Source organism: Triturus cristatus, chromosome 12 (genome assembly GCF_964204655.1).
Source record: "Triturus cristatus chromosome 12, aTriCri1.1, whole genome shotgun sequence".
NCBI lineage: Eukaryota > Metazoa > Chordata > Amphibia > Caudata > Salamandridae > Triturus > Triturus cristatus.
Genome location: NC_140595.1, coordinates 759,355,014 through 759,371,113, shown reverse-complemented (window position 1 = coordinate 759,371,113; position 16,100 = coordinate 759,355,014). Strand labels below are relative to the sequence as shown.

Below are 16,100 nucleotides of genomic sequence, written 5' to 3'. Positions count from 1 at the left end.
TCTATCCACTGCTATCCAAACTCTTCCACCAAAAATCTGATCTTATTCTCTTCTTAGCCTTTACAATGCCCAGATGTTCCTGGTGTACAAGAAGAATCGCATAATTCCTCAACACATTAGGAACAACCAATCATGTCCTTCTGAGAAGTAAACATATTTTTCTGATAATAAATTATTGGCAAGTGAAAATGCTTTGACTTAACACGTCAGATTGGATTTTGAATTCCACTCAACTCTGAAAGCTTTTAAAACTTTCTGAGAACATTCTCTTTGCTAAGTTCAGTTCTTCAATTATTTTCCAAAATTGCACCCTCAGGTATTACACACACCTTATCTTCCTCACACCACTCCTCCAAGTGACAATGGGTTCCACTAATCGTGACAAACAATCAGCTGCTAAATTCTCTCCATTACATAGGTACTGTACATCAAAGGTGTCTTCTTGTAACCCAATCACCCATCTTCAAATCTCATTGAAATAGAATCAAGACCTTTCTTTTAGAAAATCTCTCCGAGTGGTTTGTGGTCAGTGCGAAAAGTATATGTTTCACCCCAAAGAAAATTGTAAACATTAGCTGTGGCCCAAAACACTGCCAATGCCTCCCTCTCTATGACAGAGTCGTTCATCTCAGATCCTTTTAGTGCCCTGGAAGCAAAAGCAATGGCTTGTTTCATCTTATCCACTAGTTGAACTAGAACAGCTGCAGGACCTTTAGCACTGGTATCAATGGTAAGTACACATCTTCTCCAAGGTGCAAAAGATGTCAAACAAGGTGTGCTTTTCAAATCATCCTTGACTCCACACAATTCCCCTGGACACTTCTTTTGAAGCAAAACATATGCAGATGTCTCCTGTACTAAATGCTGCAAACCAAAAGCTGGTGAAGTTGATTTGCTTATGCTTCACACACTTCCATAGGTGATACTGTCTCAGAACCTGCCAAATAGTGCGAAGTGCCCAAAGATCATAGAGGGTACCACAAGGAAGATCGTTTCTGCTGAAGGAGTGTTATAATGTATTTTATTTTCTGGCACAGAAAAAAGAAAAAATATACATGAACATACTCTTTACAGCGCACTGTGAACTGGGTGCATACACAGCAGTTTCATCTTCCAACACGGTTGATATACATTTATGAAGCATCTTCACCTGAATGTGCTCTGCTCTCATAGAACCTTTGTATTTTGTCACATGCAGAAGTTCTTTCAAGGCAAGTGTTTAATTTTACTTCTTAGCAATGTCATTTTAGCTGCCTCTTATTGCCTCAAACTTTCCACACCAGTGCAATACCTCCTTCAATTCAACTTTCCACACGAGTGCAATATCTCTATCAATTCAACTTTCCACACCAGTGCAATATCTCCTTCAATTCAACTTTCCACACCAGTGCAATATCTCTTTCAATTCAACTTTCCACACCTGTGCAATATCTCTATCAATTCTGACCTCGGTGTAGATCCACGCTTTATAAAGTGTTACTTATACTAAAACAAATTACTGTGACATTCATGTCTATATCTAGCTTCTCAAAGATTTAAATGCGGCTAAACTTGAATTACAGTGTCAGGTGCATAATTGCTTTATCTCCTTCTTACACTAAAGACAGTAACTTAAATGACAGTTGTTCATGCTTAAGATACAGAATATGTCTTGTGTATGATCTTTCACAGAACACTTTGTTCAATGCAAGCATGTCAAATCACCTTGCAGATGTGTTGAGGTGATTAATCCTCAAGCTAGTCACCCGTGTAAAATATGTAAATATGTTAGGATGAATGCGATGAAGCACATTGGGTTATACACCTTATCCATATCCTTCCCCGACTGCCACCTTCAATGTTTATTTCTCCACTTCAGTTGTCTGGAATGGAGCTTTCTGTTTTATACTATAAGAAAGGTAAGCTCAGACTTCCCTTTCATCCAAGAGGGTTTAGAACTCAAATCCCCTAGCAACAAGTTGTCCCGGTGTGTAGTCACTACTCCTCTGAGGACGGAGAGCCACCAAAACCCCCTTACAAAGAGGTGGCTCATCGAGCCCTACAGTATGCCACTTGTAAAGAAGCAGTAAGTGGGTAGGACGTTTCCAGGACTGCATAGCTCTTGCTGGAACTTGACACAGGAAACTGTTGCCAGGAACACAGTATCACCACACAGGCATCCTCACACAACTAATTTATTAAGGAGATTGTTGCAGGATGGAAAAAACTGAGTTATCCTCCAGACTGATCGAAAATGTAAACAACACTTTCTACAAGCAGTTAGTAAAGGGGGCAAGTTCAGGAGCATTCAGGGTGGCATAAAAATGGTTGGTAAAAGGGACTGATACAAGCAAATCAAAGACTAAAGGGGACTGGCCTCTTAGTTTGTATTTTGTTGGGTTCATGAGTAAAGTTCTGGCAGACAACTAAAGCTGTTGAAGAAATACATATCCCAACATAAACATCCTCTTTGCGACTTAAAACATTTTTTTACAGAAAATGTGTCTTGCAGAGAAGTTATTGCACGTCCTCTTTGTAAAAGACAATGGGCCAGAACATTTTTACAGTTAGTTATTTAGAGCTTGTACCAGTGAAAATGTTTTGTGTAATGTACTAAATCCATCATTTATTCAGAATCCTACAATGGGTTTAGAAATGTGTAAGAAATCATAATTTGGAAGGTGTGTGTTGAAGGTGTTGCTTCAAAATACTGATTCCTATCCATCAGTGTCAATGATTTAGGAGTGAAAAAGTGGCTATAAACCATTGAAAATGTACAGACCACCAATTTGGGTTTGGGCATCTTCCCCTTTATGAATGATAAAAAAAGCTTCTTGGACAAAAGGCAGTGGTCAACAGTACCACTGCCAACTGTTAAAAAAAACTCTTTAAAAAAATAAACTTTTCATTTTAAACAGTCTCATTATCAGGAAATTGGGCTTTATTTAAAAACATGTTTATTTTATTCAGTCACAGACATGATCACCTGCTGACCTTTGCTTTGTGGCACACTTGTTTAACAATGCATGTTTGTGCTTATTTCAGGTTTTTTCTTATAAGTCCCAATATTAGCTACACTCCTCTGAACATTCCCATGTTTTAGGATTAGTTTTGATCTGTTTGATAGTTCTGGCATTAGCCTGTACATTTTGATTTAACAAATATTATAAGTATAATATACTTACTTAACAGGGTTTTAAGCCAGCTCTCTTCATCGATTGATCTGTTGTTCTGTTATTCACATTTTGCTTGTTCCCACTACAGCATATTGCAAGGTGCAGTGGGTCGGCCTACTTTAAACCACTGGCTAACTTCACTTTGAGTGACTGTATTTTTCTGATTCACAAAAAGTACTTTAGCAAAAAATGTAGTTACCTTCATTGCTTGTGTTTTTTTAACTTAATTATTAGTTTAGTGTTGCCTTTGTGATGAGAGCATGATACAATAGCAGCATATGTACAACCAGCTCTACACAGCAAAGGACACAATCCAGCTTTATTGGTCCCTGTCTCACTGCTACTGAAGGTATAAATTCCTGTTGGAGCTGCCTTTGTTTATTTGATTGCTGGTATGTCAAAGCTTACCTGTTTGTGCCCATTTGAACCTATTCCCTCTGAAGTAAATTGCTTTTTAGAATGCATGCAATGAAATACATGTATAACTGCAGTCCTCTGCGTAATTTAATTGAGGACCACATCTATACTTGTAAAACAATTTAGTCCGTATGTCTTGTTTGTGTGTCTTTCTAGTTTGCTTTCAGTGTGCTTGTGAATTGTGCTTATGTAGATATTTAACTATTATATTACTATGTGAATCTGTGCTATTCTATCTATCTATCTATCTATCTATCTATCTATCTATCTATCTATCTATCTATCTATCTATCTATCTATCTATCTATCTATCTATCTATCTATCTATCTATCTATCTATCTATCTATCTATCTATCTATCTATCTATATATCTATCTGTAAGTCTGTCTGTGTGTGTGTGTCTGTCCACCGTCCATCTGTCAATCTACCTGTCAATCTATCTGTCAATCTACCTGTCAATCTATCTACCTGTCAATCTATCTACCTATCTACCTGTCTATCTATCTATCTATCTATCTATCTATCTATCTATCTATCTATCTATCTATCTATCTATCTATCTATCTATCTATCTATCTATCTATCTATCTATCTATCTATCTATCTATCTATCTATCTATCTATCTATCTATCTATCTATCTATCTATCTATCTACCACAGTGTATATATCTTCCTGTTCATCTGTGTATGTATCAACCTGCCTATCTAACTGTCTATCAACCTGTGCATCTTCCTAAGTGCTGTCTATTCTTTGGTCTGTCTATCTGTCTATCTATCTATCTATCTATCTATCTATCTATCTATCTATCTATCTATCTATCTATCTATCTATCTATCTATCTATCTATCTATCTATCTATCTATCTATCTATCTATCTATCTATCTGTCTGTCTGTCTGTCTGTCTGTCTGTCTGTCTGTCTGTCTGTCTGTCTGTCTGTCTGTCTGTCTGTCTGTCTGTCTGTCTGTCTGTCTGTCTGTCTGTCTGTCTGTCTGTCTGTCTATCTATCTATCTATCTATCTATCTATCTATCTATCTGTCTGTCTGTCTGTCTGTCTGTCTGTCTGTCTGTCTGTCTGTCTGTCTGTCTGTCTGTCTGTCTGTCTGTCTGTCTGTCTGTCTGTCTGTCTATCTATCTATCTATCTATCTATCTATCTATCTATCTATCTATCTATCTCTCTAGTGCAACACTCTCTACCAGAGGTGGCTCCTCCAATAAGGCGGATGAGCATCGCCCTACGGCTTTGCAGCAGTGAAATAAAAGAAATATAAAATGATAATAACTAGATTTTTTTCCTGCTGCGGCAGCTTTGTGGGGTGGGGCTGCTCACATAGCAGGGGAGGAGTGGTGGGCAGATTAAGTGCACATGACTGTTTGGCCAGCCATTTCAGGCCAGCCAAACAGTCATGCGCACTTTGAATGTTCTCCACCCAGTCTGCATCACAGCCCAGACTACCAGCTCCTGGCTGAGCACCGAACCACGACCCTCAACCAATCACAACACTGCATTGAAGCATTGGGATTGGCTCAGGGGAACTTAGAAGCCTGGGTGCTTCCTGTTCGTCCCGACAAAGATACGGCATGGGAGAGACGCGGACAAGGAGGTACGTTTTTTCTTATCTTACTTCCCCCTCCCGCCCCACCCTGCCACCTCCAAAACATGCTGCCACCCCTGCTCTCTATCTATGTGTGATAAAGATGTACCAACACATTACAACTCGGGTGTTAGTATGACATTCTGATTTTACTAATATTATGAGCCTAACATAATGCCTTATAGGGGTTTTCAGCCAGACTTCATCCATGAGTCTGTTGTTGTGCCATTTACATTTTTCTTCCACCCACAGTCCAATTCAGCCATTGTCTGACTTTACTGAGTGTTAAAACATTCTTCTCTTTCACAAGGAGCACATTCACACACAAAGTAGTTCCCATTAGTGCCAGGGACTACTATGGTAATATGTGCATTTTTGGCAACAAAAAATATTTTTTCATTTACTCAAAATGTTTTTTAGATTAATGGGGGTCTAGGAAGTTTCCTGACATTAAAAGTTTGCAAAATCCAGGGCAGGATAACATAAAACGTGCCAATGTCATAAGATTGGCGACCAAAGCCAAATATTTAGATTTTTCCAAATCTTGCTTTCAAATGTTTCTAAAACATTAAACACAATTGTAATAAACAAATGTGTAATTAAACAACAAGCATGGTATGAAGTTTTATTTTGTAGAATAAATTATCTAATTAACACAACCCATGAAATGAACATTGATACATTTTCAAAATGTAAAAATAGTGACAAAGCTCCATACACATCTACCGATTCAATTTCTTTTATCTCTGCATTTCAAACATGTTGACATCAAAACTCTTAGGAAATGTGCTCCTATTTAAATTAGACCCAGGTAACATTTTATTTACATAATCTGGCGTAATTTCCAGCATTTTCCATTATTATGGTTAACCAAAATGTACAAGGTTACACCATTATGGCATGTTCCATAATTGAAATTTTGTTTGGATGAAAAAACGATTGCGTGGGCACAGTTTGATTGCGAACAAACCACACGGAAGTGACTGTTGTTCAAGTCACTTGCAAAAGCAAGCATTTTGGAAATTAACATGTCATTTTGCATTACATTTTGGCTATTTCATGTAATTTACACAAAGGAAATTAGGTGTATTTCTACCAGGCCTAAATGTAATATTGACTACTTGAAAATCGGCAAAGCAATGTTTTTTCTTTGCTTTTCCTTATGCATCCTGGTCAGACTTAAAATGTGATTGACAAGCTTCACAAGCTTCTCCAGATGGACAAAAACACGCTTGGGCCCTTCTAAGTAAACATGCCAGAGAGCGACTAAGAAAGGCCTAGTGTAAGCAACGGTTTCCACGACACCAGGGGCTGTTGGAATGGGCCCTCTTGCTGTTATTAACTGATACTTTGGAATTCACAGCACTCCATGGTTCTTGAAAAATTACAGAATGTGCCCAGCTGACGATTACAAGCAGATTAGATTTTTTTAGATTCAGTGATCACCTTATTTCTCAATCACAGGTACATCCTTACAAGATACAACTCCATATCAAAAATCGTCTTCATTTTAAGAGGTTAAATGCAAAATCCGCCATGTGAGTAACGGTCTGTCAGGTGATAGCAGATAACAACGCATCATTAAATTGCTTCAATTTTTCTCCTCTTGGCTGGATTCCTCCCCATTAGATATTCTCTTGAGTTCATCTCCGGTCTCAGCAGGATAATATAACACTTTGGAAAAAATATACAAGACACAAGAGAAGAGCTAGAAGAGAGTATTGCAAAGATCTCCATGGCCACCATGTACTTGCCCTTAGTGCTGAGATAGGCTGGAAAAAATGAGAGCCAAACGCTGAGGAAGGCGAGCATGCTGAAGGTGATGTATTTTGTTTCATTGAAACTGTCGGGCAGTTTCCTGGCTAAGAATGCTAACATGAAGCTGGTGGTAGCCAGAAGTCCAAGATACCCAAGCATGCACCAGAAAGCAATGGAAGAACCCTCATTGCATTCTATTATAAGGATTCCAGGTTGGGTATTAATGTTATATTCTGGGAAAGGTGGAGATAAGCTCAACCAAAAAGTGCAAACAATACCCTGAATGAGTGTGCAGATAATGACAACCATATAAGACATTTTGGGCCCAACCCATCTCCTTAAGTCACTATTAGGTTTAGTAACACTGAAGGCTAGGATCACCATGATGGTTTTGGCCAGGATACATGACACACAAAGAGCAAAAATGATGCCAAATGCCACCTGGCGCAAGAGGCATTTCTCTGTTGTTGGGTAACCGATGAAGGCCATAGAAGAGAGAAAGACCAGGGTGAGTGAAAGGAGGAGGAGGTAGCTGAGCCAGCGATGATTGGCTTTCACAATAGGTGTTGCTCTTGAATGAAAAAAGAGTGCAAAAATTGAAGCTGGGATTGCTGAAAGAAAAATACTAATGGCTGCCAAGGAGGCACCTAAAGGATCTTCATAGGAAAGGAAAACACTGGGCTTCATGATGCATCTTTTTTGGTAAGAATCAGCCCATTGATCCCAAGGACACATGGAACACTCCACAGAATCTGGAAGGAGACACAAACAAATGTCTTTAGTACTCTCAGATACTCTTGAGGTGGTGTTGTGTTGCATTGTGTTGTACTGTGCTGACCAGACATCTAGTTGGTTGGTCCAGTTACCTGTTTGGTTAGCTATCTCTCCCTGAGGACATTGAACACACAAGAAGCAGCAGATAGGATCTCCTTCTTTAGAAGCTTTTCTAAATCCTGGAGGACAGGTTGGAGTGCATTCTGAGGCAGGAACCTGGAAAGCAGAAATACATTTGTCTATTGTTCTATTTAATATTGCACAAATGGGGAATACAATTAGGAGATGCTGTGGAAACGTACCATATCAAATGGGACCGGAAGCAAAAGCAAAAATAATATTTTTTAAAATGAGCCAATGTCCTGATAACTATGTAAAATTTTAATATCCCTTCACACATGTATGAGGAGGTTCAATATGATGCCGAGAGCAATAGAGAGAGTTAAAAATATGATTTCAGATGTGAAAAAAGGAACCTGGAGAGATCAAAAAGAGTTATCCTTCTCAGAAAGATATTAGGTCTCTGTTATGAACTTACAGAATGAAAGAAAAAACTCCAATGCCCAATTCATGCATCTTCATTTGTGCCTAACCATAGGGGGACACACCTTTAGGAATGTATCTCCATGGTAGTTTCATTTAACACTGACCAGTGCCATCTTCTCAAGGATGCCTTTTTAATACCCATGTATAATAATGGAAATAAGAGCAGGTCTCAATGAATAAGTCGATAATGGTTTAATAGCTATATCAAGGGGTAACAGGTTTACCAAGGAAGTTTGGAAATTATGGTTCTTTCAAGTCCCCGGCACCAGGTGAGGGTGCTACACACCTATTTCGTAAGCTTGTCATTGGGATAAGGTGAAGCGAGTTAGGGGCTGAACAGTTTTGTACTAATGTATGTATTGGTGTAAGTGGTGGGAATGCGTCTACAGAGTTTGTCATGTCAGGTGAGTAGAATCTGGGAGGACAAAAGTACATAGAAAAGTAGCCTATAATATTAGAGGTTGTGAGCACAGTATAGAGCAAGACCACAGTCTGTGGGCACAAGGTGTTTGGTGTGGCACAATCTGTCAAACACAGTGTAAGGTATAATTGTAGGAGGGAACAAAGACTGTTCTGAATTGCCTCAATTGACTCAAGAAGAGAGTCAGGTATAGCACAGTCTGAAGGGACACATGTCTCGGATAAACCGTCTGAGGGAAGCACAGTCTGTGGAGCCCATTTTGGGCAAGGGGTTGCCAGAAGAACAGATTGGGGAGCAGTATTTGAGGCAACCATCTGGAGGATAATTCTAGAGGACTCAGTCCTAAAGGAACACTACAGATTTGAAGAAATCAGCCAGATAACATAACAGATAACAGAGCCTAGAAGTGGCATAGATCGGAAGAAGCACAGTCAGCTAGAAGTATATAATACATATGATTCTGCAATCCCTGCATAACCTCCTGTGAGAAACTGGGCGGTAGGTTGACTGGGGTGTTGGCCCTGGTCAAGCAACAGCCACAATCCCTTGCATTGTGACCCACAAAAAGTCACTAATTTAACCTGTGCTTAACCCTGGGTAGCTTAGCACAAGAAACAGTCAGGCTTAACTAAGAGGCAATGTGTAAAGTATTTATGAAGCAGACAAACAGCAATAAAGTAAAAATACAACAAAAGAAAAATCCCAAACAAATGTAAAATATAGAGTACATTTTAATAAACCTTATACCACAAAAATGGCACAAATCAAAATAGTAGAACCAGAGTTATACATTTTGAATTTTTTGTGTGAAATCTAGCGCCTAAAAGATCAAAGTTCTAACTGCGGACATTAGTCGTGCAAGACCAGGTCAAAGTTGAAAGTTAAGGCTGACTGCTTTGGTTTATAGTTTGGATGCAGGAAAAAGATTGGTCACGGTCAGCGCTTACCTTTGAACTTAGAAAAATTATTTGAGGAAAACTACTTAGAAGGTAAAGTTCAGTGGGGCAAGGCCGCAGGAGGTGTCTGAGGAGGTAGCGTCGTCATCGATGGCCTTTGGTTGATGCCACAGTGAAGATTTCTAAATTTGGAATTATTCTTTGAAATGGAAGTAAAAAAAACCCAGCAGGAGGAAGCAGAGGGTTGCAGCCAAAGACAGTTCCACGAGGTCGAATACACATTTGGTGAGAGACTGCTGAAACGGATTTTCTGCTGTGGAAAAGAATGTAATGGGAGAAGCCCCAAAGTCAATTTGACTGGTGATGCATCTTTGGTAGATAGGTGAGCAGGTTGGTCCCGGTCTCCTCCTGGTTCTCAGAGCACTCTCTGCCCATAGTTTTGGAAGTTTGCCATCTGGGTGCATTTAGCACCATAACCAAGGATACAGGACTGGTGGGACACCTCTTTGGGGTTTAGGACTCACTGAAGCTGTGTCCAGGTACGTGTTCAAGATGGTGGGAGCCTGTTATGTCCCTGTGGATCTGAACAGCAGGCCACCAAACTAGCCTTTGGAATCACTTTTGGTAGTCCTGGGTGAAGGAGTGGATGTAAGACTCAACAGCAGGGCCGGGCTTTGATAGTTCAAGGCAGGCTCCAGGCAGAACAGTAGACTTTCTAGGTACAGCAGAAGTCTGGCAGAGTGCACAGTAGCAGTCTGGCAGAGTGCACAGCAGGTCACAGCAGGAGGCATTCCTCTGCGAGTCCTTCCTTGGGTCAAATAGTGAACTGAAGAGTGGGTCTAGAGGTTCTATTTTTATGGCCTGCTGCCTGTCTTCTGGAGGTGGGAAAAGTGTCTGAGAAAGTTCTTTGAACTTCTTAGAATTTCCTGACTCTCCTGCCTGACTCCAAGCTGGCTGCAGTGACAATAAAGAGTTGTTAGGCCTTTTGTGTGAAGGCTTCTTAGTTGTAAGTAGGGCTGTGCTCAGCTCCACACCCCCATCCTGCCAGCAGATGGCCCATCCAGGCACACCTATTCTCTCTACTGTGTCACTGTCTAGAAGGAATTCAAAAAGTGTAAATATCAGCAACACCCAGTCATGTGACCCAAGAAAGGCTGCAGGCACAAAGGGCTAAGGGCAGAAAAATGGCAACTTTCTAATGATGGCATTTTCAAGATTGTCATGAAAAATTTAACTTTACCATTAAAAAGGGTTTACCATTACAATTTCATGGGTACCAAACATGACATATCTACCTCAACTGAACTAGAAATTACAACGTATGTAATAAGGTTTCCTCAATGTTATCCTATGAGATGCGCAGGACTCACAGTAGTGAAAAATAATGTATTTATTTTTTCACTACCAGTACATGTAACACTTAAAAGCACATGTCGAACCTTTAAATTACCTTTGAAGTACATAGCTCTTTGCCACATGAGCTACCTAGGGCCCACTTTAGGGGTGTCTTATATGCAATAAGAAGGGAGTTTAAGGCTTGGCATGGGGGTTTAAATGCTAGGTCGTCTTGGCAGTGTAACACTGTATTCAGGATGCAATGGCAGGCCTGGGATATGTTTTAGAGTGCTTTTCATGTAAGTGACACAATAAGTGTTGTAGGCCCAATAGTAGCATTTAATCTACAGGCCCTGGATGTATGGTATAAAACTCAACAAGGGGCTTATAAGTAAATTAAATATGCCAATTACGCATATGCCAATCAAACTATGTTTATGGGCATGAGCACAAGAATGCTAGCACTGGCTAGCAGTGGTAAAGTGCACAGAGTCCTAAGGCCAACCATGTTTGGGGGAAGACCACCCTGATGCTGACAAGTCTAACACATGCCCCACTGAGCTGAAACCATGGAGATCTAGCCAACCTCATGGGAGTGCTCATCACTAAAATGGAAGAACCTGGAGAAACCATTAGCATTGGTGTGTTCTGAGTCAGGTCTGTGTTCCACCATAAAATCCATTCCCTGTAGGGAGATTGAATACCTCAATAATTTTAGATGCTCACCCCTCATTTACATTATCGGCTTGTGATCTGGCTGACCCCGGATGTGCGTCCCAAACAAATATGGTCTCAGCTTCTGCAGTGCCCAGACCACAGCAAAAGCTTCTCTCTCAATAGCACTTCACCCCTGTTGCCTGGGAAGCAACCTCCTACAGATGAAAGCTACAAGTTGGTTTAGGCCCCCATCATTGAGCTGTGGAGGACTGACCCTTTGTCATGCTCTGAGGTATTTGTCTGAACTATAAATTCCTTGGAAAATTAAGGGGCCTTGAGCACAGGGCCGTGCATCTGGCCAGTTTGGGCAAGCCTATGTCATCTATATCAACATCCTTGGCATCTTCTTGGAATTCAGCTCAGTTAAGGTGGCAACAATGGTGCCATACCCCTTGACACAGATCCTGTAATATCCTGTGATGCCCAGAAATTTCTTCACCTCAGTATGAGTTTTTCGGGGCTCCCAGGCCAGGATGGGCTCTATCTTGGCCTGGAAGGGCTACACCTTACCCCTGTCCATGAGGTGTCCCAGGTACACCACAGACCCCAGCCTTATCTGGCACTTACTGGCCTTGATAGTTAGGACTGCAGTTTGCAGGACCTGAAGTACTTCCTGCAGGAGTGGTGGTCCTTCCAGCTGCTACTGAAGACAGCTGTATCATCCAAGTAAGCAGCACTAAAGGCCTCCATGCCAACCAAATCCTGGTCCACCAGCCTCTGCAAAGTGGCAGGGGCATTTTACAGCCCAAGAAGCATCAATTTAAACTGGAAGTGGCCCTTTAGAGTAGAAAGGCTGACCTGTTACTTAGGAACTTGGCAGCCGTAACCTATCAATGAGCTCATAAGCTATGGGGATGGGATGAGCATCAGTCTGGTGACTGAGTTGAGCCCCCCTGTAATCATTACAGAACCGGAGTACTGGGGGGTGCCCCGAGGAGCAGCTTTTGGTACCAGCACCACTGGGATGGACTAGGGGCCACTGGAGGGCTCAATCACACCTAACTCCAACATATTAGAGATTTCCTCCTTGTTTTTGACAGGGGGCTGTCTCTAGTATCATTGCCATGGGTACACAGGTGTCTAAGCCCAGGAGTGAGGAAAACAAGAGAAGCAAACTGCCCAACAATTGGCAGCATTCCCTCTGCTGTTCTATTTTCAGGGAAGGGAAGAGGTTGACGCTTTCTACTGACCCATCTTTCTCTCCTGATGATAGAAGGTCAGGGAGAGGTTCACTCTTTTCTTCCTCCCCATCATTTGTTACCAACAGCATGGTGACTTCAGACGTATGAAACTGTGGCTTTAGACGGTTGATATGGAGAACCCTTAGGGTGTGTCTGGGGGTCTTAATGTCCACCAAGTAAGTGGCCTCCCCCTTCCTCTCAACTATCTAATAAGGCCAAGTCCAACATTCTTGGAAGACCCTGGACTCCTCTGCCTTCATTATCCACACTTTCTGCCCAGGCTGGCATTCCACAAGGGTAGCCATCTGGTCATGCCTTTGCTTTATCACTTCCTGGCTAGCCTCCAGGTTCTTAGAAGACTTCTTCCAGAACTTGGCCATCTGGTACCAGAGGGTTAGCATGCAGCTAACCACATTATGAAGAAGCTCCTTGGAAGCTTGCTTTCACCCCTCCTTAACCAAACTGAGAGGAACCCTAACAGGGTGACCATGAGTTCAAAACCCCCTTCTTTGGTACCTCACTGTAGGGAAAGAGCAGGCATGGTAATAGGACATCTCAGTTACAACTCATAGGCTAGGCCCATAACCATTAGGGGTGGACGGTAATCTCCGGTCTGCCGGTGGAGTCCGCTGAGTTTTGCCACTCTGTGCTGCACTTGGAGTGCAGAGTTCGGCAAGAACTCTGCCAACCACCCCGTGGTAGAGTTTACTGGTGCCCGACGCTAGAAGTCATGTTTTGCCATCTGTTAACACTGCCTCACATTCAGCCTGTTTTTGCATTTAACTGAAAAATGGACACTAAGCTTTTGAACAAATCAAATGGCAAAATGCAACTTCTTCAAAGGGTGTGGAAGAGCTTAATGGCTGTAGGTGCTCAGATTCTGCAACAGAGACGCAATTATAAAAGATGCGGTGCATATTCATATTATGTGCAGCCGTAGATTCACGTTTTGTTTTTGAGAATTGCAGGGGTATAAATTAACAGCAGAAGAGACAAACAGAAGGTTCTTGGGGTGGGGACAGCATGGAAGGAGGGTGTCTCCGGTCCATGACCATGACCTTTCATATGCTCGGAGAGTTTGGAGATAATTGGTATGAATGACGCATGAATGGTACAAAGAAGGGAAGCTTGTTCAGCTCTGCAGAGTGAGGATGGATGGAGAGGGGCTAGGGAGGGGAGAGAGGGGGTGTCTTCGGCTCTCTACACAACAATGCAAAGCTTTACTCCAGTTCTGCAAGGAGAAGGGCTGACTTGGGATGGGGCAGTGCAGGACTGTAATGTGTGTGTGTGATTTTGTGCATAGGAACATGCTTGCAAGTGTGTTAGGGGTCAGTGAATGAGTGCATTTTTGTATGTCAGCGAGAGCGGGTGACTATGCACGAGCCTTTGAATGTCTGAATGTGTGTGCACGTGTAAATGTGTAAGACTGTTTCCATTAGTATGATTGTGTGGCTGTGTTCATGTGTTGGCACACGTGTGTAATTGTTGGAGTGTTTGTGACTAAATGAAATGGAGAGGGGTGGAAGAGAACCTGTGAGTGTATGCTTCAAAGCAGGTGGCATTGTGTTAATGTGTTGTTTAGACAGTGTCTGTGTCTTATGTGCAAAAATGGGTGAGCATAGGTATGCATATGTGTAGTTGTGCGTTTATGTATAGTGAGTATGCATGTATTCGTTTGTGTAAAACCAGGCTATTGTGTGCTTATAAAACTTTGTTTATATATGTATAAGTGTATCTACACATGTGTATATATGAGTGCATTTTCTTTTGTGCTGCGTATGTTTGTCCCTTTCTGTTTGTGTATTTGTGGTGACCGTATGTTTCTGCTTGTGAGAAGGCAGGAAGGGTGTCTAAGGCTTGCATTTGTGTTAAAAAATGTGGCTGTGTTAGGATGAGTGATTGGGGGCATATGTTATATGTTATGTTATGCAGCTTGTAAAGTGCATGGCTGTCCCAGCAAAGAGACGTCCCAGCGCTGGAGAGTGGGAAAGGAAAAAAGCGAGATAAAAAGTTACTGGAACAGCCATGTCTTCACTGCCTTTCTAAACATCAAATGATCAGAAATCCTCCTAATAGCAAGAGGCAATGAGTTCCATAAAGTAGGAGCCAATATCCTAAAAGAATGGCCTCCAGTTCTGGCTCTATGGAAGTGTGGCACATGCATCAAATTTAGGTCGGCAGAGCGCAGAGCACGAGCTGGAACTTAGTGTTGATCCAAGTCATTGAGGATCGCAGGGCAGGAGCCCCTCAAAACTTTATGCGTAACACAAAGCACTTTAACCTAATTCTCTGCTCCATGGGAAGCCAGTGGAGTTGAAGCAGTATCCCTGAAACTGAACTGTACTTGAGCAGAGCAAATAGAGTGTGGGCTTCCACATTCATAGTATGTTGAAGCCTATTTATCACAGACTTATTAATCCCCTAACAGGAGGCTATTGCAATAATCTAACCTGGTCATGATGGTCACTTGAACATCTAGCTGGCTCGTTCGAGGATCCAGCAAACCCAAAATGAGTTTGAGTCCGCGCAGACTACCGAAGCAGGTCCCCGCCACAGACTTAGCATGTTCTCAAACGAGAGTGCAGAATCCATCCTTACACCAAGATATTTTACCGTTGTTTTGGGCATGGGGGGATTGCCCAATTTTGGTGGCCACCAGTTATTGCCCACTGATGTGAATCTTTGCCAAGGAATAGAATCTCTGTTTTGGATGAGTTTAATTGGACACAAGATATGTGATTGTTATTTGTAATTGTGTGCATGCATATGGGATTGTTATTTGTAATCATGAGTTCATTTAATGGCGAATGAATCATTTAATGTCACATTAGCTTCTTGAAACGTTTTTCGTTTGTGCAATGAGTACAGGACAATTCTGAAATGTATAACTGAACTACACTCCCATTTATTAGAAATAAGATATTGGTTCAATTGTGTGTGCATTGATTGATAACAGACATATTTTCTCCTTTATAATCAGAGGTTTCATAACATTAAGACAAATGTATGCCATTTATTTGCGGGTGTAGGTCGGCGTGTGTATGTGAAAGTGTTATGATTGCAGGTCTGTGTGTGTTAGTAAGGTCTGACATGCCTATCCAAGTCATTGGAGTGAGAAAGGGGTTTTAAAGTGAGGGGCACAAACCCTTTTTGAGCAGATGCAGGAGGAAACCTGGCACAATCACAGGTGGCCATACACTGTGACTCCACTTCCCTCTTATGCCCTTTGGAGGTTTCCTGCCTCTTCTCAGCTCCGCATCTCCATAGGACCTGTTTCTCATTGACCTGAATGCAGCATGCG

At 41.6% G+C, this 16,100-nt stretch overlaps 1 protein-coding gene across 1 annotated transcript in view; it reads right to left on the bottom strand.

Moving 5' to 3' along the window:
• Positions 1 to 6,752: 6,752 nt before the first annotated feature.
• Positions 6,753 to 16,100, bottom strand: part of LOC146782731 (vomeronasal type-2 receptor 26-like) — a 29,047-nt gene continuing 19,699 nt past the window's right edge. Inside the window, exons 3-5 of the mRNA XM_085637214.1 lie at positions 12,229 to 12,335; positions 7,796 to 7,950; positions 6,753 to 7,681 (exon numbers count right to left, since the gene is read on the bottom strand). Of these exons, the coding sequence (XP_085493340.1) occupies positions 6,753 to 7,681; positions 7,796 to 7,950; positions 12,229 to 12,335 (1,191 nt within the window). The remainder of the gene's footprint in view (positions 7,682 to 7,795; positions 7,951 to 12,228; positions 12,336 to 16,100) is intronic.